The 26,998-nt window shown below is 45.1% G+C and overlaps 2 protein-coding genes across 5 annotated transcripts in view; one reads left to right on the plus strand and one right to left on the minus strand.

The window, feature by feature from the left end:
• The window catches only part of KCNJ5 (potassium inwardly rectifying channel subfamily J member 5), a 71,544-nt gene extending 49,489 nt beyond the window's left edge, over positions 1-22,055 (minus strand). For 2 of the 4 annotated variants that reach the window (XM_085525799.1, XM_015884239.3), the window contains exons 1-2: positions 7,590-7,904; positions 443-1,389 (exon numbers count right to left, since the gene is read on the minus strand). In XM_085525799.1, the coding sequence (XP_085381925.1) occupies positions 443-1,382 (940 nt within the window). In that variant the 5' untranslated portion in view covers positions 1,383-1,389; positions 7,590-7,904. Of the gene's footprint in view, positions 1-442; positions 1,390-7,589; positions 7,905-21,887 lie in introns of those variants that run through there. The other 2 variants (XM_085525798.1, XM_085525797.1) reach the window with 2 other exon arrangements.
• KCNJ1 (potassium inwardly rectifying channel subfamily J member 1) lies at positions 18,350-26,418 on the plus strand. The gene is made up of 2 exons (XM_015884116.2): positions 18,350-18,481; positions 25,132-26,418. The coding sequence occupies exon 2, from the start codon at positions 25,151-25,153 to the stop codon at positions 26,264-26,266; it is 1,116 nt and encodes a 371-aa protein (XP_015739602.1). The 5' UTR covers positions 18,350-18,481; positions 25,132-25,150; the 3' UTR covers positions 26,267-26,418.
• Positions 26,419-26,998: the final 580 nt, after the last annotated feature.

Here is a 26,998-nt window from a genome sequence, read left to right on the forward strand (position 1 = left end):
CTGCATCATGTGCAAGTCATCCAGTTTCAGCACACGCTGTTTAATGGGGTATTGTAATACTGGGGCAGTTCCTTCAAAGCCTCCATTAAGTAGCAACACCACAGCAGTATCTAAAATAACAGCTACAGCCAATTTTTAATACTGAGGAGTAATGGAAAACAATTTGCAGTATGAAAAGAACCACATGAGACAGATTCATTCAGTTCATTCCTTTTCTTTCCCATAGATCTGTTATAATTGGTTACAGACAGCTCTTCATCTCTTCTGTGTGACCCCAAACACTACAGTGGGAGCTAAAGGACCTCTCTTTCAATCCCTACCCAAATCAGACAACAATACCTTACCCAAATGAGTCACTTGAGAATGATAAACCCAACATGTTCTCAGTGCAATTTACCCCTTTTCTCCCTCAAAATTGTGACTGACTTTGACAAGTGCTTACCTGTTGCTTCCACCATTCCTTCCAGAATGACCACAATCTCAAACTCTTCCTTCTCCAGCTGGGTGCGGGACATCTCCCAGAAGGGGCTTTTCTCATTGATTTCGTGTGAGATGATAAGAGGTGACACCAGGAACAACCTGTCATCTCCAGTGTCAAATCCCACATTGATGTCTGTTTGGTTCAAGGGGATGAACTCTCCCTCTTTGGTCTGTTTGGACTTTATCAGTTTGGCTCTAATGGAAGCCTCGACAATGTGGGAATTGCGGAGGTCTCCAACACGAAACATGAGACAGAGCTTCTCATCCCTCATGGAAATCACTGCGTTGTTAGAAAACATGAGGGTTTCAGCTCTCTTCTTTGGTTGGCTGATCTTGACAAACATGCATCCCACCATGAACGCGTTGACTATGGAGCCCAGAATAGCCTGGATCAGGAGCAGTACGATGCCCTCTGGGCACTTCTCCGTTATAACCCTGTAGCCATACCCAATTGTTGTCTCAGTTTCAATAGAAAAGAGAAACGCAGAAACAAATCCACTGAGATTTTCAACACAAGGGATCCAGTTTTCATCTTCAAGATGGTCCAGGTCTCCCCGGACATAGGCAATGAGCCACCATATGAACCCAAAAAACAACCAGGTGATGGTATAGACCATAGTGAAGACAAGAAGGTTAAAACGCCATTTGAGGTCCACCAGCGTAGTGAAGAGGTCGCTCAGGTATCGGTAGGTTTCTTGAACGTTCCCATGGTGCACATTGCACTTGCCACTTTTCTCCATGTATCGCTGCCTCGGCTTCTTACCTTCTGCTGTTATGAGTCGGGTTCGGTCAGTGGCAATGGGGACGTCATCCCGAGCTTGTTTGGGAATCTTCTTAGGCTCCCTAGATGCAACTCCGATGTCCATGTCCTGGTTCATGAAGATCCTAGAATCTCTGGCCATGGCTGGGCTGGGGGAGAATAAAGAAATGAAGCTCAAGATCAAAGGGAAAGAACTGAGACAACAGTCATTGTACAGTGTGAACCACTATGGACAGTGCAAGCCATAGGGGACGTTTTCCTTGTCAAAACTTCTTGGTTTTCCTTTACTTTCATTACACAGGGCTCACTTGTTTCTTTGTTTTTGACCCAACATTTCCCAGAGATCACAACCAGAAGCAAAGCAAAGTTGTAATCAAGTATGATCTAAAAAGGGATTGGAGTTTCCTGGTGCCTCAGGTCTGGGATAGATACCAAGAAAAGCCTTAGAAATGCTCAGAAAATACTCAGCACTACTGCCTACCTAAATCTCACACAGGTCTAAATTATTCATCAAGGTTTCCCTTACAGCCAGCAGAGAAAAGAACCTCCAGGGATAATGGAGGTTTCAGATGTACTGATTCACCTTCTGGGTATATTCACTCCTTCCCACAAATTATTCTGGGATCCTGAATTCCAGAGGTGAAACAGGCTTTTAGTTCAGCATCTTCAGCTGTGTGCCTATGGGTCTGATGGATCCAGGCCTTCTGGTAGTCAAATATATGAGAACTCTTTCACCTCATTTGATGCCAGACGAACAGCAGACACTTTCAGAAACGTAACAGCTATTAAAAACCCACAGTCTACATGCAAAACTGTGCTTGACAAGACACAAATAATACAAAATGATGTCTGAAATGATTTTTGGTTATCATGCAACATCCTGTTTACTCGGATGATTTGATATAACTCTTAAAAAAACCCCACACACTCTATAGAAAAATGAGAATCTCCACTCTAAATGCAGGGCACAGACAACATCTCTGTGATTACCTGAGAAGCCTCAGGAATATCAAAGATAGAGTAGCAATATTCTCTATGATGTTCATTCTCTGCATTGCCCTCTGCAAATCCTATTAAAATCCAACTAAATCTATTACTGCTCCCTCTATCTTTAATCTTCTTATGAGCCTGTGAATCAGAAGAGGTGTAGAGATACAATTAAGAGTATCTTGGGAAAGATAATTTTAAGAATGAGGAATGTAGCTTCATCTTTTCAGAATTAAAAAGCACGAAGGGTGGGCAGGAAGGAAGCAGAGGCAGGATGAGTCCATGAAGCAACAAATTTCCACTTCTATTCTGCTGTAGCCAAGTCTGGTTAACAGCACTACGCCCTTGTACAAGTCACCATCAATCATTACCCCACTGAAACAGCCAGAGCCTGTTGTTGGAAGCAGCCCCGCTGGCTCCATCCATCAGGGAGCCCAGCCATCTGCCCACAGCACAGCCCCAGCGCTTCCTTCTGCTGGCAAATCTGCCTTCTTGGAAGGGTCTGAGCCAGAGCTGGGGCAGTGCAGTCACAGGAAGGGGAAGCAGAAGGGATCAGTGTATCTGGATGGTGAGGCAGGGGAACTGGTTTGCTGTGCCCACTGCTTGTTATCATGGACATAGGTTAGGTAACCCCAGCACTGTGCTGCTCCCTTTCTCTAACAGCACCACCAAGGATTTGGATAGAATATTAATCCCTACCTCTGTCTTTGCATTCTCCACAGAGGGTTCCCACAGCTGGCTAACAGCAGATTTAGGCATATCTTGAATCATTTTCTACCATTTTTTTACAAGCTCAAATCCCCCCAGCCATTGGTGTGGCTCTCTGCTGCCTTTTGGTATATGTATATATCGAGTGGCTGCTCGAGCTGTGAGATGATGAGGGTACACACTGACACTTCACAATGCGCAATAGCTTATGCCAAGTTCAGGTCAGAACAACCAGCAACTTTCATTTTCCTTTTTAATAGGGGAGGAAGCAGCCCATCACTGACCTCAAAACGATTTGGTACAGAGGAGAACCTCTCAGCTTCCTCCTCAGCAATATCACTTTTGATCCTTGTGTTCCTTGACCGATCCATTACTCCATTTGGACTCAAGATTTGGATCGATCCACATATGTGTACTAGTGTGAAGGCAGGCAAATGGGGCATGTTTTCAATTCAAAAAAAGACTTTTGTTCTTTTAAAAAACATTATAAAACTTAAATTTAAAAGTGAATTTCCCTTCCACTGACACTACATAGGAGAGAACAACTGATAACAAGACATTCATCTATAGTGTAAGGTTCTGTATTTCAGATTCATACCCAAGAGACCAAAAGGATCTGGAAACATATTAAAAAGATCAGAATAGAATAAGAATAATCATAAGGACTAAATCCCTAGAAATATCACTCTGGTGAAACCAGCTACAAGAGCTGCCCATTAATGAAAACACAGGGAGACTTGCTTTAATAAAACACCCAGGGGACTGGCAACACCACTTTTCTAATGCTACTGATCTTTAGCAATAGGTCACGAGAAATCTGCCTGGAAATCTTAAGGAACACCTCACAAGTGCTCCATTAATGCGAAGAAATTCCTGCTGTAAATGAACTTTACTGACAGCTGCAGCAGCCTTACAACTTCTGCTAATATTTGATTTAATGCTCTCCCATCGCAGTGAGAGAACGAACTCAGTATGTGGTTACTGAAAATAATTAAGCACATGAATCTCTGAGCACAGGTTTGGGTGTTTGAAGACTATCCAGCTTTCTGTTACAAAAGCTTGCAGTGTTCATTCTCTAATTCTGAGCAAATCGCTGCCTCTCCCTCTCCCTTAATTTCCCAACTGTAAAATCTGTGATACAAATACAGTCTGCAAGATCTGAGGTGGAAGAATCTAATAAGAAACTCACTATTATTCCCTTATTAGTTCAGCTGCACTTTATGATGGATGGTCAAACACCAAAGAGGACCACTGTCCCTATGTAAGGAGTTGGTTTACTTCTCTATTGTATGATATACTGCCATCAAGCACACACATTGTTTCCAGGTACTGGTAATTATGTGTCAGCATCTTACAGAGATTTAGAGTTCAGTTTGTAAACCATTGCTCCATCCAGCAAAGAGAGCTGTGACACAGAACTGCCTCTTACCATCACACACACCATCCTGCTTCATTGGCATTTACCATCTTTGGTTAAATGGGGCCAGGATAATAAAAATGTCACATTTGTACAAAGCTGCTTTCCTTTTGGACAGATAGCTGCAAAAGAAGATGTGAGTCACTGCATTATCAACCTTGCAAAGAGGCTTTCTATCAGACTGGCTGTTGCTCAGCTTTAGCCCAGTCAGACTCAGGGGCAGGCAGCGACATTTGGGCTCCTGGCTCTGCTTGTAGCAGGGTCACACTGGGGTTAGTTATTCACATAATTGCTGATCTCACTTGGGTAAATGCAGGTTTCAGTGTGGATAGAATTTGCCCCTGGAGAGGTCTAACCTTGCAGGCAATAGGAGTCTGGATGCAGGGATTGGCCACTAAGTTTGGGTCAAAAATCACTTCCTACTATTTGCTTCAAACCCAATGCCCACATCACCTTATAGCATGGGAATAAACAGGCAGCTGTTCTTTAGTAACACTCCCAGTTCCCCAAGTCAGGATTTTACTTGATCACCTGCTTCCCAAAATGAAGAGCCCTGTGCCTATAAAGAAGCAACCAGTTCAGCAGTACACACTGAACAGGTCACTACTCGATGATCCTGTGGGTTCATACCGCCTTTCTCAGGAACAGATGTATGAATATAGGATATAAAGACTCTTTGCAAAGTGCTTGGAGTTCCAGAGTTGAAGGAATGATACCCAAAAACAAGGTAGGATACTTCAGCAAACTGCACAAGAGAGATATGTGACATTTCACTAATAAACATGTGGCTCCAAAGCTCCCTCAGCCCAATAACTGCTTTTCAGAGTGAATTCTCACTCAGCACTAAAGCTGACCTGCCAGTTCGTGGTTCATTAGGCTCAGAAATACCAACACAGAAGGTGTTCATTCTGTCAAAACAAAATGCTTTGTAAGGAAATCTCTCCGGGTAGGAAGTTATGGCACAAAGACAGAGCTTAGGGACGTTTGTACCTTACCTTTATCTGCTCATTACCTCCCACTCTATTTCCCCCCCCCCCTGCAATAATCACAGTTCTAATAGCCCTCAGCCCTCTCCTTGTCATTTGTGAGGCAGTAACGTGCCCCCCAGAGCCTCCAGATGCTTCAGTGCTCAATACAAGTAACATGCTTAATTTGTATCATTATTATGATTGTTATTGAATATCTGTGAAATAAGGAAGCTCTCTGGTTCTAATTTATCGGGATGGGGAAGCAAAACAGAGATGCTTTCTTCTTGCATGGATGGGAGACCTGTGGCAGGGAGGCATGGATGTGGCATAGCAGGGAATGGCAGCTACAGATCCCCAAACCCCTGAAGTCACCACACCAACCAGCAGAGCAGCAGCAGTTGCTGCATCACCTTCAGCCAATTCCCTTTTACTTCTTGGGAGTTACAGGAACTGAGCGTGAAAAGTCTGCATGCAAAGGATGGATTCATAATATCATCCTGTTGGGTGTTCTGAACCAATGTTGAACAGCCAAATGATATTCTCTTTACCAACAAATAAATGCAGAAAGGAAACCAGTTTGATCTCTGCATCTCCAAGGGGGCGGCTTTGCCCGAGGCACTCTGCAGCCTCTCTGACCCTTCACCCCAGGCTATTTTTAGGGAGACCTTATGGTGTCATTGCAAAAGTGACTGTTACCTTTCAACAAAGACAAGTGAACACAGACAGACAGTCCTGTTCTGATGAGCCATTCCTGCTCCTCCTGTTCCTGGCTGCCTACCCACAGCACACCGAGTACTGCGGTATGCACAACCTCAATTCAATGAGAAAATACTGCTCCAAAAGCACTAATATTCCTGTCCTCCATAGTTCAAATCTTGCACTGTTATAACAACCGATGTTTACTGTACAAATCTGCAGCTGGCTTAAAAAGGAAATAAAACTGAAGGATGCTGACACCACCTCACACCTCTACAGTGACTTGATGCCAAACAGCTCCAAGATGAACGGGCCAACTATTGTCTCCTTCCACCCCAAGAGGTGTAACAGTGCCACTCAACTGCAGACAAGGGAAAATGAGTCACAGAGGGACAAACTGATCTACCCAAGACCAAATGGCTGGTAAAGTGCCAGCATCATCCCAAGCGCCGAGTGACTCCCAACCTCTAAGTGAATTGGAATTGGGTGACTCATGGAGAGTCCATAGATTTGTCTCAGAACTTGAAACTAAAAGCCTGTTTGTCTGTTTCAGAGCCTGTAACTAATAAGCTTGGAACCTTCCAGAGGTGGACAACTTTCTCTATTGGGAACCAAAAATGATCCTGATTCCTTATCTCCACCCCGATGAGGAACAACAGGGAAAGAATTGGACCCAAAAAATGAAGTAAATCCCCCAGCACAATTTCCACAGATGATGTTTGCTTGGACTGCACAGAGAACAACTGAGAACCAGCTTTGTTTCCCTCCGAACCACCCAGCTATAACTATAAGGCAGTTTTCTTCCCCAAAGGAGAGTGGTGCACTGATGACCTGTTTGATTACCACACCACACAAAGTCACACAGTGAGCTTCTGGAAACAGGGACAGCTTCTGGAAACTCTTGGTTTATTTCCTGGGACTCTCTGATCAAAAGCAAACTGGAGAGGTGCTGTATAAAAGTTAGCATGTAACTCCCAACAGCACGAATTAACACAACAGTTTGGACCCTGGGCACCATTTGCTCAGCGTCAGTAAATAAACGAGTCATGGTTTTATTTCATGGGGCCATTAAGACCCCTCGGGATTCTCAATGCATTAAATGGTCTGTCTCCCTTTAGGGGCTGAACATGCCAATTCATTGTCTATTACAATGCAAGGGCTCTTTGAACCCAAGCCGTCTTCTAAGCTTCCTCATTCTAAAAGAATGTAATCTCTGACTCCAGGTTAGGATTCCAGTTACTCCATGCATCTCAGGGTTGTTCAACGACCACTCTGTTCTTACCCATTGTATTCCACCGACCTCCACTAATTTGGTTTCGGGGCACTCCATCATTTGTAATGTCATTTCCTACACAACACCTCAGATAGATCTGACAGTGCACAAAATCCACATCCACTCCCACGGTCACCCAGTAGCCAACAAGTTACACAGCAGCACATCTCCAGCTGTCTGGGCTGGGCACAGAGACCTCATGCTCAGCTCCTTCTCCTCTCGCCTCCTTGGCTACTGATTGTCAGCAGCCGGAGAGGAAAGCAAGGAAGCCTACAAGGCAAACACAAGGAGGTAACTTACTTGCTGAGAGCGGCTCTGCATCAGTCTCGTGCCGTGGTACTTCGGGGATGCCGGGCTGTGACCGCACCGAGAGGCGGGGAGCGCAGCTGCTGGATAAGCGGCCGATCCATGCCATCACCAACAAGGTGCGGTGATCTGTTGATCCCGGGGTCGTCTCCTCCTTCCCTCCCTCTGCCCGGCATCACAAAACATTGATGTGGTACCGTACGGTTAAACACACACACCCCCGTTTCTGGGCTCTCTCGCTGTCGGACTGACACGGGGAGCTCCGTGCTCGCCCGCCCCGCTCTCCCCGCTCCTCCTCCCGGCCGGAATGACGTCCTGGCTGCACGCAGCTCCCCCGGGGCCGGGAGAGGAGCAGCATCACTTGCAACGAGCAGAAAAGGGGAAGGGAGAGGCGACAGGAGGGGACGGGGAGGGAGGGGTTTAGTGCTGCCTTGCACAGCACGGGCTGGAGGGGAAGGGGAGCGGGCTTTCTTTTCTTCCCCTTTTTCTTTTTTCCAGTGGGTGGGGAAAAGAAGAAAACCCATTGTTTTAAATCACACGGAACAAAGCGGGCCCATGCAAGGTGCTGCAGGGAACCTGCTTTAGAAGAGGTTGGACTGAATGACCCCCAGAGGTTCCCTTTCAAGCCTTGAGATTCAGTGATTGCTGTAAAACAGAACGGGAAGGATGAAGAAGCCGCACATTTAGCAAGGAGCACACGTGCTTTTTTCTTTCCTTTCTTTTTATCACTGATAATACCACACTGTCTCCCCAGCTTCATAAATATTTCCTCTTTTGAAAAGCAAATGTCAGGCCAGCTGCATATGTAACATCTGCCTCCCGAGTGCAGGTTGCCTTCAGGCTTTGTTGCTCTGTTCCTTACTTCCAACCTTCCCCCCCTCCCTAATTCCCTCTTTCAGGAGCCACACGCATTACAGCCCATCAGAAATGCTTTCTCAGAAGATTTTCTGGGCCAGAAAAGAGAGCTCGTCAAAATCACAACATGCCACAGGGATGTGCCAGTAGCACTGGAAACTGACAGCATTTATTTCCATTTTCTGGTGTGAAACAATACTCAACGTCTTTAAAGTTACACATCATCTATGAAATACATTTCTACGTGGATCTTACTTTATGGGGATGAAGTCTCCCTGTATTAGACCTTGTGCCTGCTCACAATCATTGGGAACACTCTTTGTTCTCCCAGTATTTCACCTTTCAGGACTGTGCCTATGATACACAAAGGATCCTCATAGATCCATAGAGCGCAGAAGTCAGTCCCCATGAGAATTACAATGTTCCCTTTCAGGAGGCACTGCTCACTGCTTCCATACAGCAATAAGGACAGTGTCACCTTCATAAAAGCACCAGCTTTACTTTTATTTCACCTATTTTAATAAGATATAGAATGAAACTTGGTGCTACAAAGGGCAGTTCTGCCAGCAGCCCTAGAAGAACAGAGTCTCCTCAAGTCTGCAAAGCTGATGTGATGTGGGCACACACACGTTGGAATTAGCACCATTCCGGGCAATGCAAATACAAACTTTTGCATTTTGAGTACACTCCTATTTCTTTTGCCATGAGTGAAACTGCTGACAGGCACTGCCATCTGCTGGCACCTCGTCCCATCACTGACTTCTCTATAGAGGTCCATCAGGAGCCTGTTTACCTTCTGCAAGGTCTATGGGAGTGTGAACAGCTTGGTGGCTTTGTCACTTGGTTTTTCTTTCCTTATACTTATGCTCTAAATCACTGCATTGTTCCACCTTTTTTTCAGCAGACATCTTCTAGTTTGCAACGACTGAAGATCGGGCAGATCTGAAAACTACACTTTGTGAGTCACTGACATCAACGTTCTCTTGCTAATGTGGTTTAAAAGCTGCTAAGAGCCTCACGAGCTTGGAATATAATAAATTACTTTGGGTATCAGATTGCTGCAGGACAGATTTCACACATAATGGCAGTACAGTTTGGGATCACTCGGTCCAGCATAGAAACAAGGAAATACAGAGGGAACGCTTCTGAGTCAAGGAGGCCAAGTTCTCCCAGGGTTTGGGATGAAATTCACCTCACATAACGTCACAGTGCTCTTTCTAACTGCAGAGGACAGGCAGTACCAGATTGCATCTAAATCAGAGCCTTACAACAGAATGGGATGCAACATCTTGGTTTTACTTGGGAAGATGGAACAGAGGCAGAAAACGGGATGAAAAAGTTTCATCAATAAACCTGAATTCCCTCACCTCCATTAAGTGTGTGCTGAGGAATCTGCTTGCCATTTCCTTGCTAACCTGGGGAAGGAGGCAGCTCTTCCTACAGCTGTCTGGGGCTCCTGCGAGCACTGATCCACACCAGCCAGCACACACTTGCTATCTTTTACCTTCTGGAATGCCTGCAAGTGTGTTAGTCCAGTTCCATTATAATTAACAGTAATTAAGCCCTTATTATGCAGGTGCAGCAGAACCTAAGGCTGAGGAACACCTAGAGATGAAACTTCCCACTCGGGCCCATGTAGTTGCAGGAATGGAGACCCTCACTGACTCCAATGAAGTTATTGGAGCCCAGCAGCCCCGGGGACAAAAGGCCACTATTTAGCCACAAAATGGGTACTGTGCAGCCAGCATTTCCCAGTGCTGCCCTCTCCTCACACCCCAAACACATACAGGTGATGGGACAGAGCAGTGCTGGAGCTGCTGGGCTGTGAGCTCCTCACAAACACACTTTGTTCCTTTACATCCAACAGAAGCTCAAGGCAATTTCCAAGACACTTCTTACTACCACAACTACGAGAAAGCCTTTAAGAACAAAACCATTTGTTCAACCCTTCCCCAACGCTTCCATACCCAGGAAGCAATCTGCAAGGACCTATTAAATTCAAGAGCTGGGAGTGTTTATTAGAAAATTCCATTAGCCTCAGCGAACTCCCCCAGCTCCTGGATTTACACCTCATTTGCAAACATCAGGAAGATTTTTCAGCAGATTTTCAGTCATTTTGGAGCTGTAGAGAAACATTTCTAGAACTTATGATTTTTTTTCCCCCCAGCCCTTGCAGCAGCATTCAATATTTATAAGGAATTCCCTGCCTTGGTAGCAACAACTGGCAGTTATAAAGAATAGCTGCTCTACTAAACGCATTAATATTTTAAGTCTGCCAAAGAGTGCTGGATGAAGATACTTCCAGCTTTTGCCTGACTGGTTGTTATGTAGTTCAAGCAAATAACTGACAAAAGGAAACATATATAGGAGGGAAATGAGAGCGCGTCCGGGAACGTGCAATAGCTACAATAAAAGGCCTTTCTCTATTTACACAATAAATCAGCAGCACGATGGAGAAAGGAACCAATATGCTGCTTTCTGCTCCAGTCATGTATTCAGGGAACCACAACAGCTCAGACATTGCTGTAGGATTCTGTAGTACGTGAATGAAACCCTCCCATTTTTCCAAATGAAATGGAAGGATTGTGCTGAATGCAGGCTTTTCTACACACACACACACAAATGAAAATAGCTCCTATTTAATGATGCAATGGAGAGAAAAGATAAAGCTTGATATCCCTGCAATGAAGTGCCTTTCTTTATGAACACTCCTGTGTGCTCACGACCTGACGATGCTGGACACGCTCTGGTTCTGTTTGCAGAGCCAGTCTGTGTCCCTGACTTCTGGCACATCTGCACATTTTGTTCTTGCCATGTTTGTATCTATGGAGCCAGCTGACCTTGGAGCTCACAACACAGAAAGAAATAAAGAATAAATAAGAATATTGGCAGGCAGAAAACTGACCCACCCCCCCACCCCCATGGTTAAAGTGCTCTTTCTCTCTTTGGTTTGCACAGAGATGATGCTCAGTAACACTGAAAACGTTCCTAGTTCCCCTGGAGAGGCCTGTTCAGAGCAAAACTAAAGGAAATTAAAGACCTATCAACCAATCCCTTGCTACAGGTTCATAAATACAGAACTGCAGGCAGGGGCTGGCTAAAACACTAAGGACAAAATGTGCTGAAATGCTTTGACTTGAATCCCTCTGTTCCTGTCTCTCCCGTGTTCCCTGCTCTGCGAGGAGACGGGGAAAGATGTTCCCTCCCACTCATTATCGCTGCATATTCACATGAAACAGAGGATGATGCCTTTGCTGTTTGGACTAACTTGCCATGGAGCACTGCTGCTGTGACAGCAAGGCATTGCAGCAGCCTCTAAAAATACACTCCTCTGCCTCTGCCACTACAAGGGCAGCTTCTTTCTTTCCATGGTGCCCAGCACCCGATAGGATGCACTCAGGTGCAGCTCATCCCAATGATCCTACAGACCAGGGGATCTGAAGTCCCAAGCAGAACACACCAGACCCTCCCATTACACAGTCTGTGAGCCTGGGACACAAACTGCCCCATTCTGAGCAATCCTTTATTTGAGGATCCTCCTTCTTTAAAGCGTTTCCCATCCTCCTGAAGAACCAGTGGGTGAGTTTTGCTGTGTTCTGCTTTACGCCTCTACGATGCACATCAGTGATAAGGGTTTATTTTTCTAGCAGCCCTGAGAAAGAGATGGGGATGCTCAGACACAAACCAGGTCCCTCCATGATTTTCAGAGCCGAACTGCTCTGCACATATGCTGCCTTCAGTTTCCATGCTCACCGGAGCGCTCCCTTATTCACTGTAATTTGTGCAGCAACAGCTCTCTAAAGTTGTGGCAAATCTGTTGGATTTACCCTGCAGTTATTCAGCCAAGCTTTCCCTTCCGGATGGATTTGCCTGAGGCTTATTCCGTCTCCATGCAATGCACCAACTCCGTGTTTCAGATCTGACTGGTGCTAAAATTGTATGAGATGCTTCATGCAAATGGATGAAGTCTCCTTTTCTGTTCGTCACGAGGTTCAGCCGCTGTTAGATCCATCTGAGCCTGAGATTCAGGGGATTGGTGACATCTCAGGTCATTATAAAGCCATCTCAGAGTGCAGAACAGCCGCAGAAATAACTCTGATGACTCCACAAGCCGTGCTGTGCTCTGCTCTAAGAGCAGACGTGAGGAGTTATTGACTAGACTTCCCAGAATGTACCAGTGCAAATGAGGCATAACCACACAACTGCAGACGTGTCAAAAGAAATAGAAAGAAGTTTCCCCAGGAAAAGATGCTGCCATATGGACATGGCAAACTCTAAAGCTTTGGTTTGCTGAAGCTTCTTTCAGCTCCCCAGGCTTTTCAGTGTCACGATGTTCTCTAGGAATACAGCCGGGCTGTGTCATCTCAGCACTCACATTGCCCTGGGCTGTGGTGTTTCCATGCCTGTGATACCTCTGGAACTCACAGGCTCAATAGCATCCCGTTTGCACAGAACTGATTCATTTGTGCTGACAGCTTGCATACACCTCGTCATACAGCAAAGTTATTGAAGCTGAATTGCCAGAAAGGCCGCAGTCATTGCTTCGGGTGATTTATCAGGGACTTACACTGCATTGAGCCCATGCCAAGAAAATTCCCTCATGAACCAAGACCAGATGTCGTTCTCATCTAACTACATTAAACCTGAGACAAAACCACTAAAGCCAACAGACCTGTAGCAGTGCTATCGCTCTTGTATCCACGTAGAGCTGCTCTCCCCTATGTGCCTCCACTCACACAGCCCACCCCAACACAAAACGATCCCACTTGTTTGCTGTGCAAAACGATTTTGCCATATACCAGAAAGCTTCTTCCACTTTCTTAAGAGATTTTTCCCATCACCAGCGGAGCCAGCCGTCACCCCGCAGTCCCTGCACAGGCCAGCAGAGGGTGATGGGCAGCTATGCTGTTTCTGTAACATCCTGACCAGTTCTAGGGGTAAAGCCACACATCTCTTTGAAGCAGTATTTAAGCAGGCATCCAACTTGTGTGAAAGTACGGATTTTTAAGTACGAAACAGGAATTATACTGAAATAAGGCCTTTCCTATAACTTTATCATGGAAATGATCCATGCCAATTTTGACTATGTTGTCCATATAGAAGAAGTCTGTGTATGACTCATCTTGCACAGATGATTTATGCATCCCTGAGGTCTATGGGTGGTGAAGATCTACAGAAAGCCTTGCTGCAAGGGGTGAAGGTGCCTGGGCATTAGCCAGGTTTCACTATGGGAAGTTCCAGCTCCCTAACCCAAGTCAGCACCAAGGCAGAGGTTCTGAAGTTGGCTGCCTCTTGAAGCAAGCTGTGGATCACCCAGAACAACTTGCACAAAACCCAACTGGGTGCAGTCCAAGCAGAGCTGTGCTGACTGCACACCACTGCCACTCAGACAGCACGCTTTTCCAGCCTGAATTTGAAGCCTTGCATAGATGCAGACACATCACTGAGCATTTTCGTCACTCGTGGAAAACGAGCAGAATACAGCTGATACCTCAGTCTGCTCTCTGTTACCAAAAGTGGTAACTGCTCACTGCTATCAAGCCTGTTCTTACTGCCCTCCCAAGTGACTCATTCTGTTGTGTTCACTCATCTGTAAAACAGTCGTTCTTCACATGGCTATTTCTCATGTTCTGACCTTCAACAGCAAGGCCTGGGGTTTTTGTGTGATCATCCAGTAAATGTACTTCTGAAAAGGGAGCGTGCAGGAGAGGAACCTGCTGCTATTTGCTAGGGAACTTTTAAGGGTACAAAGCAAGACCATCAGCCTAATCCACTGCCTTTGAAAGTTAATACAGAATTACCACCCAGTTCTGTCATTGCTGTCAGTAATGGAGATTTACCAAAGGAGAGCAGGAGCTGCAGGGCTGTGAGTTCCATAGCACTGCCTACTGTGTATCTGCATGTGCATTCCCCAGTCACGCCGACATCTTCACCACCCATCCCATGCCCATATGGGGCCGTATTCCTGCTCTTGGGGAGCAACTGAACAGTCACACTACACAACTCGTTCACTTTCTGACTCTGCAGGCTCCATCCAACCCATTAGCTGCAATGGGAATTCAGCAGAGCCCTGTCTTTGAAGTGCTATGCTCTCAACTTTCCTCATGGCTCCCATCAGAGATCAATGCCTGACTTCCACAGGTCAGAATATCACACCAGGCTTTCTGCCATTGTTTTGCCTTTCTGCCTCGGTTATTATCAGAGAAAAATAGTGTGATGACTGCTTCCTTTATTTCTCTCTCCTTCCCCTGCATTCCAAAAGAGGCCAAATTTCATTTATTAATGCTGATAGAGTCCATGGAGACATGCAGATAAAAGACGCAGTTTGAAGCAGAATGTAATGTTCTGTCTTGCAGGAAGCTTGTGCTTTACTATTTACTTTCAGGGCACCTGCTGACATTGCTAGGCAACTGTGACAATGTCCAAAATAAAAACACTACTAACAATGAAACAAACAAAGAGGTTCTGAAGCTGACAGTCCCAGCTGAGAGCTGTCAGGAGAGCAGAGAATGGATGGAATCGATTCCAGCATTTGGAAGAAAGCGAAGGCCAAAATGATCAGTTGTGGGTTGAAAGATAACTGCAAGTAACAAAAACACACCTTAATCTGCTTACTCCTATTCGTATAGTTGCCTTCCAGCAGATGCCCACGCAGGTATGCCTGGTTGTGCACTGTGTGCCACCTCACTCCTTATCAAGCTATCAGGTCTGCTCAAGCAAGAAGGGCATCACATGTTTCAGAGCCTGTCTAGCCTGTGGCTAAACACATCTGTGCTCCCTGGGCTCCCAAAGGCTGATATAAGAACAAATCCCTTGGGACCAGCACTACAGAAACACCTCAGACTTCTACAAATGGCTTTTTGGAGGTCTTTCTTCAGAGCCATATCTAATTGGAAAGCAGAGAAAGACAGAAGGTGAAACAACGTGTGCTCTTACTTTAATGCTTCATAACATTTGATGGAGCAGGAAGGAAAGAAGTGCCTTTGTTGCAGTCCACCCATGCCCTACATTTTCAGAGGAAGTAAGGACTTTTCTGGCACTAACGTACTCTGCCAAGTAGCTGAATTACACACAAATGCAAGTAATGAGCTTTATTACTTCCAGTGAGAAGCCAGCACAACTTTCTTGATGAATACTGTTGCGTAAAGCAGACTTTCCCCATCTGGCACTCTCAGTAAGGTGTTCTACCTTGCAGACTTGCCTGACTCAAATGAGGTCTCTGCTTCCATGCAACTCTTAGTACATCAAGGAGTTAAATAACACAGGGCTCTTCCTTTTTGGATTCCCACATGCATTCGCACAGCCAGCATTGCAGCCAGCTTCATTCCTGAAGAGAAGTAGCCTTCAATTATACCTATGCGTTTAAATTCTATCATTACAGTTAGCAGAGGAGGCGAAGGACTTCCAACTAACTGCTGTCTAAGAATAAGAAAAGGAGAAGGGATTATAAACCTCTTGCTTTCATTAGCAGCAACGTCAGAATCACAGCTGTATGTACACACACAGAACAGACTCCTGTTACTTCCACATTATTTGCTACACTACTGTCAGCTCAGCATTTAACAGCTAGAAAATGAGATGTAATGGGAAGGATGGAATCACCTCTCTTGGGACTTGGAATAAAACAGCAATGGATTTCAAATCCCTCCCCATGGTAAACACCAAGTACATCAGCACTGGGAGGCTGCCAGCCTCACTGCACTGAGGTTAATGAACAAACTACTGCCTTCAGTACTGACTTCTCTACCACGTTTATAAAGTGTGTATCTTTGGTTACATCTAGAGAGGATGCATCTTCCATAAATAACCATTCCTAGAGATAAGGGCATGACATCTTCCTTTTTATTTGACAAAGCAGATAGAGATGATCAATATTTATGCAGAAAAACTGCTTTAGGCGAGCAGGCTTCACAGAGCACCCTCCATCAACAATGTTGACTTAATGTGGAAAAACACCAGAAAAATATATTCACAAATACAGCAGGGGATGTTCTGACATCAGCTCAGTCACACCTCGTTTCCCATTTCTTCTTTATAGGACAGGTTCCCAAAGCCAGCTCAGAGAAGGGGAGATCATTACGATGGAGGAGAGCAGTTGGCAAACCCATATCAGGCTGAAAGTGCTGTTTAGTTCCTTGGTTCTCAAGTTCTCAGTCTCAGTTCTGGCCTCAGATTGAAGGAGGAAGTGAATTACAATCTAACCTAAAAACCTGCAATCAAAATCCACTCTGGGAGCTCCTGAAATCCAAGGAAATCTATATGTTTTTTTAACGTTCTTTTGACACGTCATAGTGGGAGAATGGAGGAAGCCCATTCACTTTTAATTTCCCAGTGTTGAGGATAATATTTAACAGAAGCCAAACCCTTTGAGAGCTCAACACGCTCTTTGAAACTAATGGGAAGAAAAAATCCCATTGAATTTCATGGCAGGAGAACAGCTTTTTTTTTCTTTGAAAAAAATTAAGTTAAACAATGTGCAATATGCTGGTTGATGACATTTAATTTGTACCATCACGAACTGCCAACAGGTGAGCAGCACGAGGCTCCTGTGTGCACTCGGTACAGCATTACAATAACCAGACTGATCATTTCTGAGTACACCACATCAATTACTCCTGGTAAATTTACCTGCAGCCATTCCATCATCACATTGCTGGTGCTGTGTTGGCACTGCTCACAGCATCCCAGGAGTGTGAGGAGATATAGCAGATGGATTAATGTGCTTAGAGATGAAAAGCACTACTTAAATTATCACACTGATCATCAATGGCTGAGCTATTTAAACAAGGGAATGGCTAAAACCTGAGCTCAGTTCCTTGAATCATGGCAGGGCAAGGAGTTCTGATACTGAATCACTGATCTCCTGTTGGTTTCAACTATGTGAACAGATCTCATTTTGCCCAAACATTAAATAAGGTTTTGATGTACAAATTGTATCCCCCATTTCTTTCATGACTCTTAGAGACAAAGAAGATCCTGCCCTCACAGTGGCTTCAACATGCCTATGGACAGTGGCTGGAAACACGGGGCTCCTGTTGCTGTATAACCCAGGGAAGATCAACCTCCCATTTGGGGATTTTAATGTCAAAGGTAGAACTCATCTGTTCAGAGCAGGCATTGAAAAGATAAGGATATAAACTGCTTCAGCCTCTCAAGTCCTCTCTCTGTAAATGGAGATGGATGAGCATCTCTGGAAGGCAAGGCATTCTTAGATACTTGTCTTAGAGTGAGAAGAAATGCCTTTCTCCTTTGAGCAAATCAGAAGTATTAACTTAATTATGTGCATATAGGTAAATTAATTTCAGGCTTAAATCACACAATCCCTTATCAGTGAGATGCAGAGACACTGCTAAAGGATTGAGAAATACAAGAGATGTTCACTCCTTCAGACTCCAAGATGACAGCAGTGAATTAAATGAACTCCTGCAGTCCCTTTGCAGAGGTTTTGGGTGGAATTGGGCTTTCAGCTCAGATCTAGGAGGGAAACCCTAAGGAAAAATACATGCTTCTACTACACCAGAGGTCAAATAGATCAAACTGCAAAGGTTCTGCAGAATATAGGAGGTATTAAAAGATATGCTTTGTGGGTTTTTTCCCCCCAAAACCGTGCTTCCCATGCAAAATAAAGGCAGGATCCTCAAAAGTAGTCAGGATACTGCTACTACCAGTGCAATGGGGCAATAGACTGAGATGCTGCTGAAAGTAATAGTAACATCAGCTTTCTCAGGTAATACTGCACTTTTTTTCCCTACCCTCAACAGCTCAACACCCGTGCCTTATTTTTTACTCCAGCAGTCACTCCTCTGCCTTTCACATAGGGTATATAAACCGAACCATTATGTTAATAACCCACTGCATATAGATGAGCTGGCAACCAGTCTGAGCTGACGCAGGCACACATAAAAGCCAAGGAGGGCCCTGGCCATGCTCCCTTTGGTGGAGAAGCTGTTGGGAATTACATGCTGTAGGGGTACAGGAAGCTTTCCCTCCCACCTCCCTGCTGCAGTCACCTTTGCTGCTTAACACCCAAGGTAAGAGGCTCACTGCCATATTATTTTCTTGAAAGGTAGCAGTGACACAGGGCTGGAAGGATATCGAGGTGCAGCAATGCAATGAACTACAGTGGGATGAAGTGATGCAGGTTTGCATCAAGCTGGTAAACTGCCATGACTGCTGTTCTAACCCTGTGTTTGTCTAAGAGCTACTCCTGCTTTCAGAACCTTCCAAGGCACCTCGATGTGCACAGAACCAGCAGTGAAACCCCCCACCCCAACCCTCATTACCCTTTAACGGGGGGAAGGAGACATGAGCCTTCCATGACTCATTTCCTTTCATCAAGGTTCTTGCTGGTTTCCAGCTCCATCCAGATCTCTCTGCCTTTGACTGCTCCTTTAGAAATGTAACAGGACAGCTCTGAGAATTCACTTTTCTTGGTGGCAGCCCCGGGAGCTGACAGGTAAGCAGTGATATTCTGGGGTGTGACAGTGGAAAGCTCTTTCCAGCCATGCAGTTCTAAGTATCCTATACCTAAAGGCCACTAATGGCTTCTGCATTTCAGCTGTACTCAGCAGCTCACCTAAACACTATGGAGCATCTGTAAGTGTCTGGACTACATTGAGAAGGGGGGGAGTTTGGCACAGGAATGTGGTTTTACCTTCCTTTACATATAACCATGAGACAGTGAAGTTGCTACAGCAGAGCCAGGTGTCTCTTCCTTCACCAACACAGCTCAAAAGATGTACTAGCATGATATAGCCCAAGGCTCTATTTCTAGTCTGCTGTGCATCAGCCTGAATACCAGAGCAGAAGCTTTATAGCTAAGATTCAGAGCCTTGTTAGCTCAGCCTGAATATCTTAAATCTTTGCTACACAACAGGTAACAGGCCACAGTCAGGCTGTGGGTGGCTGATAAGCCTGCACCTTCTGTACACAGAGCTCACAGAGATAAGATGATTTTATTTGTTTCTTGGTTTCACATCACAGGGTTTTGATATGCAAATGTGCCTCCTCTGCAGCAGCATCCCACAATAAATGCAAGGTAATTTAAGTTGGTTCATACCTTAATAAACTCCCTCAGATGCAGCCTGTGCTGTCAAGAGAAGTGTGCACACGGAGTAATCACAAAGATAACAAACAACAAAACAAAGCCTGTTTGAAGCCCTGGGACTTTCTGTCCCAACAAGGAAAACAGGATTAAACAAGAGACCTTCACAACACAGAGCTGCTGAGATCTGAAGAGCTTCCTTGTGTGAGAGCATTTAGTAATATCAAGAGATAAAATAACGGAGTAAGATCTCCTTTACTCACTTAAATAAGGAGATCTAACCTTGGCTGCCCACATAACCTGGGGGTGGGCAGCAGCTCACCCAGTCCTCATTGCACGCTGGATCTGGTATTTCAATCAGCTGCCTGGGCCTTTCTCATGCTTTGAGGGTACAGCGAGGTGAAATGAATCCTTCATTAGGTTTCTACCACTTCACAGGGACTGTGGCAATCCCAAATCACAACCAAGGGCTGCTGTGAGTTCTGCATTAGAACAACTGAGCCAAGATTCCTGAGTGCCTTCACACTCATAATAAACCTAAATTAAAGAATTTCTTTTGCTTCGTATCTGCAAATCAGCTCAATATTTTTCCATCTTAAAGCAACACTGTATGTTCCCCTCTTTTCTCTCTTCACTGCTCTCTTTGCACATAAATGCTTTTCTCCCCTTCAGAAGATGATAAGTTCCTACCAGGACAGCAGACAGGCATCTCTTGCCTTTATATTCCCCTAAAACCTGAGCTCCATTACAGTTCTGACTATGATGAGCTGATGCCATGCTGTCAGCCCATGGCAACACACACAAGAGATCTCAAAGCACTTTGCTGTCTTTGAATTCATCCACACAACGCTCCCATTTTGCTCCCATGTTATGAGCAGATGAGGAAACAGACACAAAGGGGAGAGTACAACAAAAAGAAGTGGAAAGCCAGAACTAAGCTCAGGTAAAAACCTTTCCTGGAGGGTTCAATTACCTCTTGCTCCCCGGGTGCTGCAGACAAACCTTATTAGGATAGATTAGCCTTGTTTTTATGTTAAGACAATATCCTCGTTAGGTTTAGTCCTGATTGTGAAGTAACGAAGATGTGCTGAATTCCACTCGCTGGCCTTGGTAATAAGTTGATTTAATTGGATTTGATTTTTCAAACGTAGCATCTCAAGTCAGCCATAAACTCCGGAATTAGCATTTCACATCTCAACATGGGAGAGGGTTTTAAAGCAGCATAAGGAGATGAAATCCATGCCCAATGAGTTTCAAATTACTCCGAGGATGAACTCAGCCATATGCATGTTAAACTAAAATTGTGCAGGCTCTGAGTGCGTCAGGCAAAGTTATTAATGGCGTACATTTGCTATTAAGAATGCAAAGCAGCTATTTTGTACCCAGTTTGTTCGTATGTCTCTTCACACCGGTGACCCATGTGATGGGTCAATAATTCACTCTGCGTGCACTGAAAGCCAGGAATGTCTTGCAAGTCAATTACGCTTATATAAATAATTAGGAGCCCAAAAGTAACTGAAGGATTGGAACAGAAAGAGCTCTGCAGGTGAAACAGTGCACACCACAGGGACAGGAGACTGCTCACATCCTTAGATTTGCTCCTGAAATGCTTCACTTCTGTGGCATTTATTTGTAAGGAACACCCTAACCTGGCTCTCTAATTCAGGTGGATGATGCTCACTTCAGCAAACCTTGTATGAAAGAGCATAGAATATCCTTCATACCTCTACCTTCACCTGAAAACCAGCTGGAAAGCCAGATTCTTTCCCCAGTCCAGAACATGAGACCACAAACTCACTTTAAATGCTGGGGCAGGAGCTGTAGGCTGTCATACACCCCTTCAAAGAGCACTGGAACAACTGCTGTCACCCACCTCATGATGCAGCAGCCAAGCAGAGATGAGGGAAAGAAACTATTGAGATAAGACCGTAACGGGACAAGATGTTCCTAGACAGCTTGGCTGAGCATAGCAGAAATCAGATATCAGGAACCAGAGGTAGAACAGAATCTGTCAGTCAAAGTCTGCAACGCTGCCAGCATTTGTGATCAGAGCATTGAATGATGAAAGGAAATCTCCTGAACTACTGATGGCTGATACTTTTACTGGTGAACCTCAACTGATTCAACACGCAGCATCAGCCAGCAAGTGCCAATCCAGCTTGCAGCTACTGTGTGACAGACCTGCAGGCACAGTGAGCAGGAAAAAAAAGGACTCATGCACTGAGCAAGCAAGAGCTTATGGAAGCTGCTGTAACAATAAGTATTTTCTGTCAATGCTGGGTCCTTCTGTCAGTGTTTTCTATCACACCCAGCGCTGAGCTCTGTTTGGGGTGGCACGGAGCCACTGTGCATTTAAATACACCAACAGTTTGGAATGGTGAGTGTTGAGATACCTCCAGATCAGATGCCCAAATGGGGTCAGATCCATCACAGCGTTCCCAGGTGGTCTCGGCCTTTGGTAATGGCTGTCAGCTGCCTCTCAGCCCTCAGGGCTTTTGCACAAAGCCTTTCCAGTGCACCGTACTGATGACTGAGTCTTGACATTGCCAATCTGTAGAAACAAACTGCGAGTTAATGATTCAATGCCTTTAATAATTCAGCGAAGAATAACAAAATGAGAACGTACAGAAGTGGCTCACATGACTCTGCCTGTTCTCCCCATGACCTTTCTAGATGGGGTTTGTGCTGCACTGCCTTCCCAGCTCTCACCTAAGCTGAGCACTTCAGGCTCCCTCCCTCAGTAAACGAAGTAAAGGATTAATTCTGTATGCAGTGCTAACTATCATAATATTAATGGCTAATGAATGATGATAGTAATGGCTTTACTGCTGTAAATCTTTACTTGCAATCCTTGAGGACCCCAGTCTTCCTGGAGTGGCTCAGTCCCTTACACGATCAATAGCTCCACAGAACCTGCACACCCCATGCATCTCAGTTGATACACATGTTCAGGATGTGGGAGAATCAAAGGAGGGTTTGGCACAGCCTTGTGCTATATGTCAAGGGTAGCTGGAACACTCCTGATTCACCCAGTTTACATAGAAGTGACGGGTGCTCCTCTGATGACAGGAGACAAACGAGGCACCTAAGTGGACTCAGGCAAGGTTACGCTCCTTCTGTACTTCAAATTGATTCAATACAAGGTCAGCTCTGTTTGGCAGTCCTTGATCCTGTTACAATTCTGATATGACAACAGGTCTGGGAGATCCCTGCTCTGGCCCTGGCACCGACTGAAAAGCAAATGAGCTGCATTCTGCAGAGGTCTCAGTAGAAAAGCAGCCAGCAGATAACACACAAGAAGACTAAGTGCTGTCGAATGCTTTTCTAATAAGAAAGGATTTCATAAGGTATTAAGAATGGGATATTTCACATACTTCATTCAGAGGAAGTTCAACAAAAAGAAAGAACAGAAGGGACTGAAAGAGATCTGATTTTTAAAGGGAGCTGAAAGGGACTGAAAAAGAAATAATCCTTTAACTCTGTATCCCCCTTTCTTCTACCTAAGCTCCTTAGAACTTCATCTGAATCCCTAACAAAGATGCATTTCTACCAAGAGCTGTGAGTTCAGAGGGCTGCCTTGTATTTTTGCTTTCCCCCCGTACCAATGAGGCTCTGCCAGCTTTGTTTGTACCTCCTTTTCTGTGGGGGAAGAAACACATTTGAAGCCACAGGTATCAAAACGACAGTTAAACGTGTTAAAAGATGTTGTTCTTGTCTGACCCCCATCAAACCTCATCCACTTTCCCCTTCCTACACCCGCTGCTCCCCAGCACTGCACGTGACTGAGATTAAAGCCATTTCCATGGATTAATGTGCTCCGCACACAGGACTTACCCAGAGAACCATTAATGCTCCTGGGCATTACCCCACATTCAGAAGTGCTCACAGCAAACCATCTGAGAGCGAGTAGGAGCAAAGAGGACCACTCAGTTACATCCAAGGTGAGCAGAGGATCCCCAGCTGGTACGTAGCACATGGAATCTCTAAGCACTGCTGTTACCTACTTGCAGAAGTGCATCTCTAAAGATCTAACTCTCAGGGTGTTTATAAGTTATTCTGGGTATGGGGAGCGATGCAGGTTAGTTAGGAAAGATCAGGAATTGAACTGCAGTGATCTATGAAATATGAGAGTGGAACAGCCCAGTGGAAGCTGCACATCTCTGCAGCCAATATTAACATGCCATCAGTACCCAAGGCGGCTCTGCTGCTCACCATCCCATCACTCAGCACAAGCAGTGCAGCTCTCCTGTGATGAGCTCTGCCAGCTCCTCCTAAAGGCATTTCTCATGCAGTACAGCCTGCAATGCTGTGTTTGTTTGGGCTGACAGGAAACATCCTGCTAAATATTAGCTACAGCACAGCCGGGTCAGTTACCTTCAGTGACTGAAATGGAAAGGACTAAGGGCTATATTACATAACTTGCTTTCTATAACCTCCTCTGTGTTGGTACAGGAGGGAATGCTTCTCTTGCTAAAGAGAATCAACACATTCCAGCTGTAAGTGGGAACAAGGAAAATTTGCTGAGGGTAGGATTGCTTTGCCACCATGGCTCAAGAAGGGTGTAATTCTTCAGACTTTGATCTACCTGGGGTAGCTTAAACAGGGCTTGTAAAGCAGTCTGAAGACAGGAGGGAAGATTTAAAGTGGAAAGAAAGGAAGAGCAAACTTGGCAGTGTTTCCAAGGTTGCAGCTCAGATTGCAATGATTGGCTTCCTCTCATCATCTCTGTGATAATTATCCAGCACTGACAGCACTCACAGTGCAGGAAAAACACAACACAATGGATACCAACAGCGGCTGAATCCACACACAGGGAAATTAAAGGTTAAATACTGCAGAACTTCTGGGTACGGTGCGTGGCGCAGCAATGTTTTCCTTTTGCTCCAACTATGCATTAACATGAACACATTAAAAGGGTGTCAAGAAAAAGCAGACTTGAGGATTGTTTGGAGGGTGACCCCATTCCTTTCCTCAGGTTCTTGCTTAAAGTTTAACTTTGTCGGCTGCATTCACAACCAATGAGTTCAGCAGCAAAAGTTAAACACAGGGGAAAGCTGCTGCACGGTGACCTTCATTTCTTCATCCTCACTTCTCTGAGCAGAGGTTTCAGTGGGGCACAGACTGACACAAAGCAACAAACCCGTATTTTACTTCTGGCTATGCAAAATGCAATTCGTGCTTATCGAGAATATTTTCCCTTTGCGACTGATTGCTGTATCAAGAGGTAATTTGTCACCCCTGTGACTACTATGTCTAATGGGAAGATCTATTTCAGCTAGCTAAAACACAAGGCAACTTCTGCTCCAGTGTGAATGGAAGAAAGCCTTTACCATAGAGCAGCACAGTGCAGTGACAAGGAGCAGGGGACAATATGAGCAGCTGAGTGATTCTTAGCTTCACAATCTCACTAAGCAAGCCAAAATGCTCCTTTTTCTTTTGCTGGAATGCTCCTTAGGCAAGAATCTGCTCATTTCCTCATATACTTACTGGAATTGTTCTCCAGTAGCAGAGGGAAAATATGCAAATGGGACGACTTTTTCCTAAGCAGGAGCCTTGAGACCTTCGCAGCCTTCATTCTTTGCCTGCAGGTACAAATGAGACCCACGTTACCCATAATGTTTATTATTTCTTCTCCAGAGCACCGGCAGCAGAGGGAATGTTCAACTACCTCCGGAAACGCTTTGCCAGCCACGTCACAGAACGAAGCCGGAGAAAAGCAAGGCTTGTTTCTAAAGATGGAAGGTGCAACATTGAGTTTGGCAATGTGGAACAGTCAAGGTTTGTCTTTTTGATCGATATATGGACAACTATCCTGGATTTGAGGTGGAGGTACAAAATGACCATCTTCATTTCAGCGTTCTTAGGCAGCTGGTTTCTGTTTGGTCTCCTCTGGTACGTTGTGGCCTACATACATAAAGACCTTCCAGAATTCAACCCCTCCATCAATCACACTCCCTGTGTTGAAAATATCAATGGTCTGACTTCAGCTTTCCTGTTTTCCTTGGAGACACAGGTCACTATTGGCTATGGCTTCAGGTGTGTCACAGAACAATGTGTCACTGCCATTTTCCTGCTCATCTTCCAGTCTATCTTGGGGGTAATCATCAATTCTTTCATGTGTGGCGCCATCTTGGCCAAGATATCAAGGTCCAAAAACAGGGCCAAGACCATCACCTTCAGCAGGAACGCAGTCATCAGCAAACGTGGTGGGAAGCTCTGCCTCCTCATCAGGGTGGCAAACCTCAGGAAGAGTCTTCTCATTGGGAGTCACATCTATGGCAAACTCCTGAAGACCACCATCACCCCAGAAGGAGAGACGATCATTCTGGACCAGGTCAACATCGAGTTTATCGTTGACGCTGGCAATGAAAATCTCTTCTTCATTTCCCCATTGACTATTTACCATATCATAGACAAGAACAGCCCTTTCTTCCACATGGCGGCAGAAACAATTCTGCAGCAGGATTTTGAGCTGGTTGTGTTTTTAGATGGCACTGTTGAAGCCACCAGCGCTACCTGTCAAGTGAGGACATCTTACATCCCAGAAGAGGTGCTGTGGGGTTATCGCTTTGCTCCCATTGTATCCAAGACCAAAGAAGGGAAATACAGAGTAGACTTCCAGAACTTCAGCAAGACAGTGGCAGTGGAAATGCCCCACTGTGCCTTCTGCCTCTACAATGAGAAAGAAGCCAAAGCCAAAGAGAAGAAAGGCTTTGACAACCCTGGCTTTGTCTTGGCAGAAGCCAGCGAAGCCAGTGACACAAAGATGTAGCTCCAAACCTTTATCAGACTGCACCTTTCTGCATAGTTAATTCAATCGTGAGAGGATTCATAACTTAGCAAAACAAATAACAGGTTTGTTTTAACTCCACAACAGCATCTATCTTCTCAACAGCCTCAAATCAGAGAGGACCAGCATGCCATTGATCACCACAACACTATTTAACAATGCTACATATTGCATAGGATTTATATTTTTATATCTGTGGGACATTTGATGACGCTGCTAATTTGGAGCCTCCAACTCACTTCAGCTCCCAGAGGAGCAGCAGCTTTACAAAGGCTGAAAAGAGAAACTTTGAGTCATTCTTAAGGAGCAAAGCTGTCAGAATGAGAGCAGAGAAGGACAGACAGAAGGCCAAACTTCTCCATGTGGACTAAAGGGACTTAGACAAAACCTCACCATAAACACATGTCCCTCATTGCCAAAGCCCTCTGAGGATGCAGACTCTTTGGCTCCGGACCCCTTGAGCACTTTTGAACCTTTTGAAACAATTCCTTCTTATTTTGAGCTGACGTATTTATAGAAATAAGGGATGGTACGTGCTTAGGAGGGGGTTGTAAGGACACCATCCTCCTGCACTGCCTACTTCATAAACAGTTCTCTTCTGTGAAAGCCTTTGATTCCTTGAGGGAAAATGCCAAATGGAAATGGAAAGTGAAAACAAACACAAGCAGAGACACCTGCCATGAGAGAAGAGGAATTTTGCAGCTTGTTCTTGAC

This window comes from Coturnix japonica, chromosome 34 (assembly GCF_054131305.1).
Source record: "Coturnix japonica strain WE chromosome 34, WE-NBRP24, whole genome shotgun sequence".
Taxonomy (NCBI): domain Eukaryota; kingdom Metazoa; phylum Chordata; class Aves; order Galliformes; family Phasianidae; genus Coturnix; species Coturnix japonica.

Bases quoted from the DNA above. Each gene is read 5' to 3' on its own strand.
- KCNJ1 (XM_015884116.2), top strand. From the start codon at position 25,151: ATGTTCAACTACCTCCGGAAACGCTTTGCCAGCCACGTCACAGAACGA.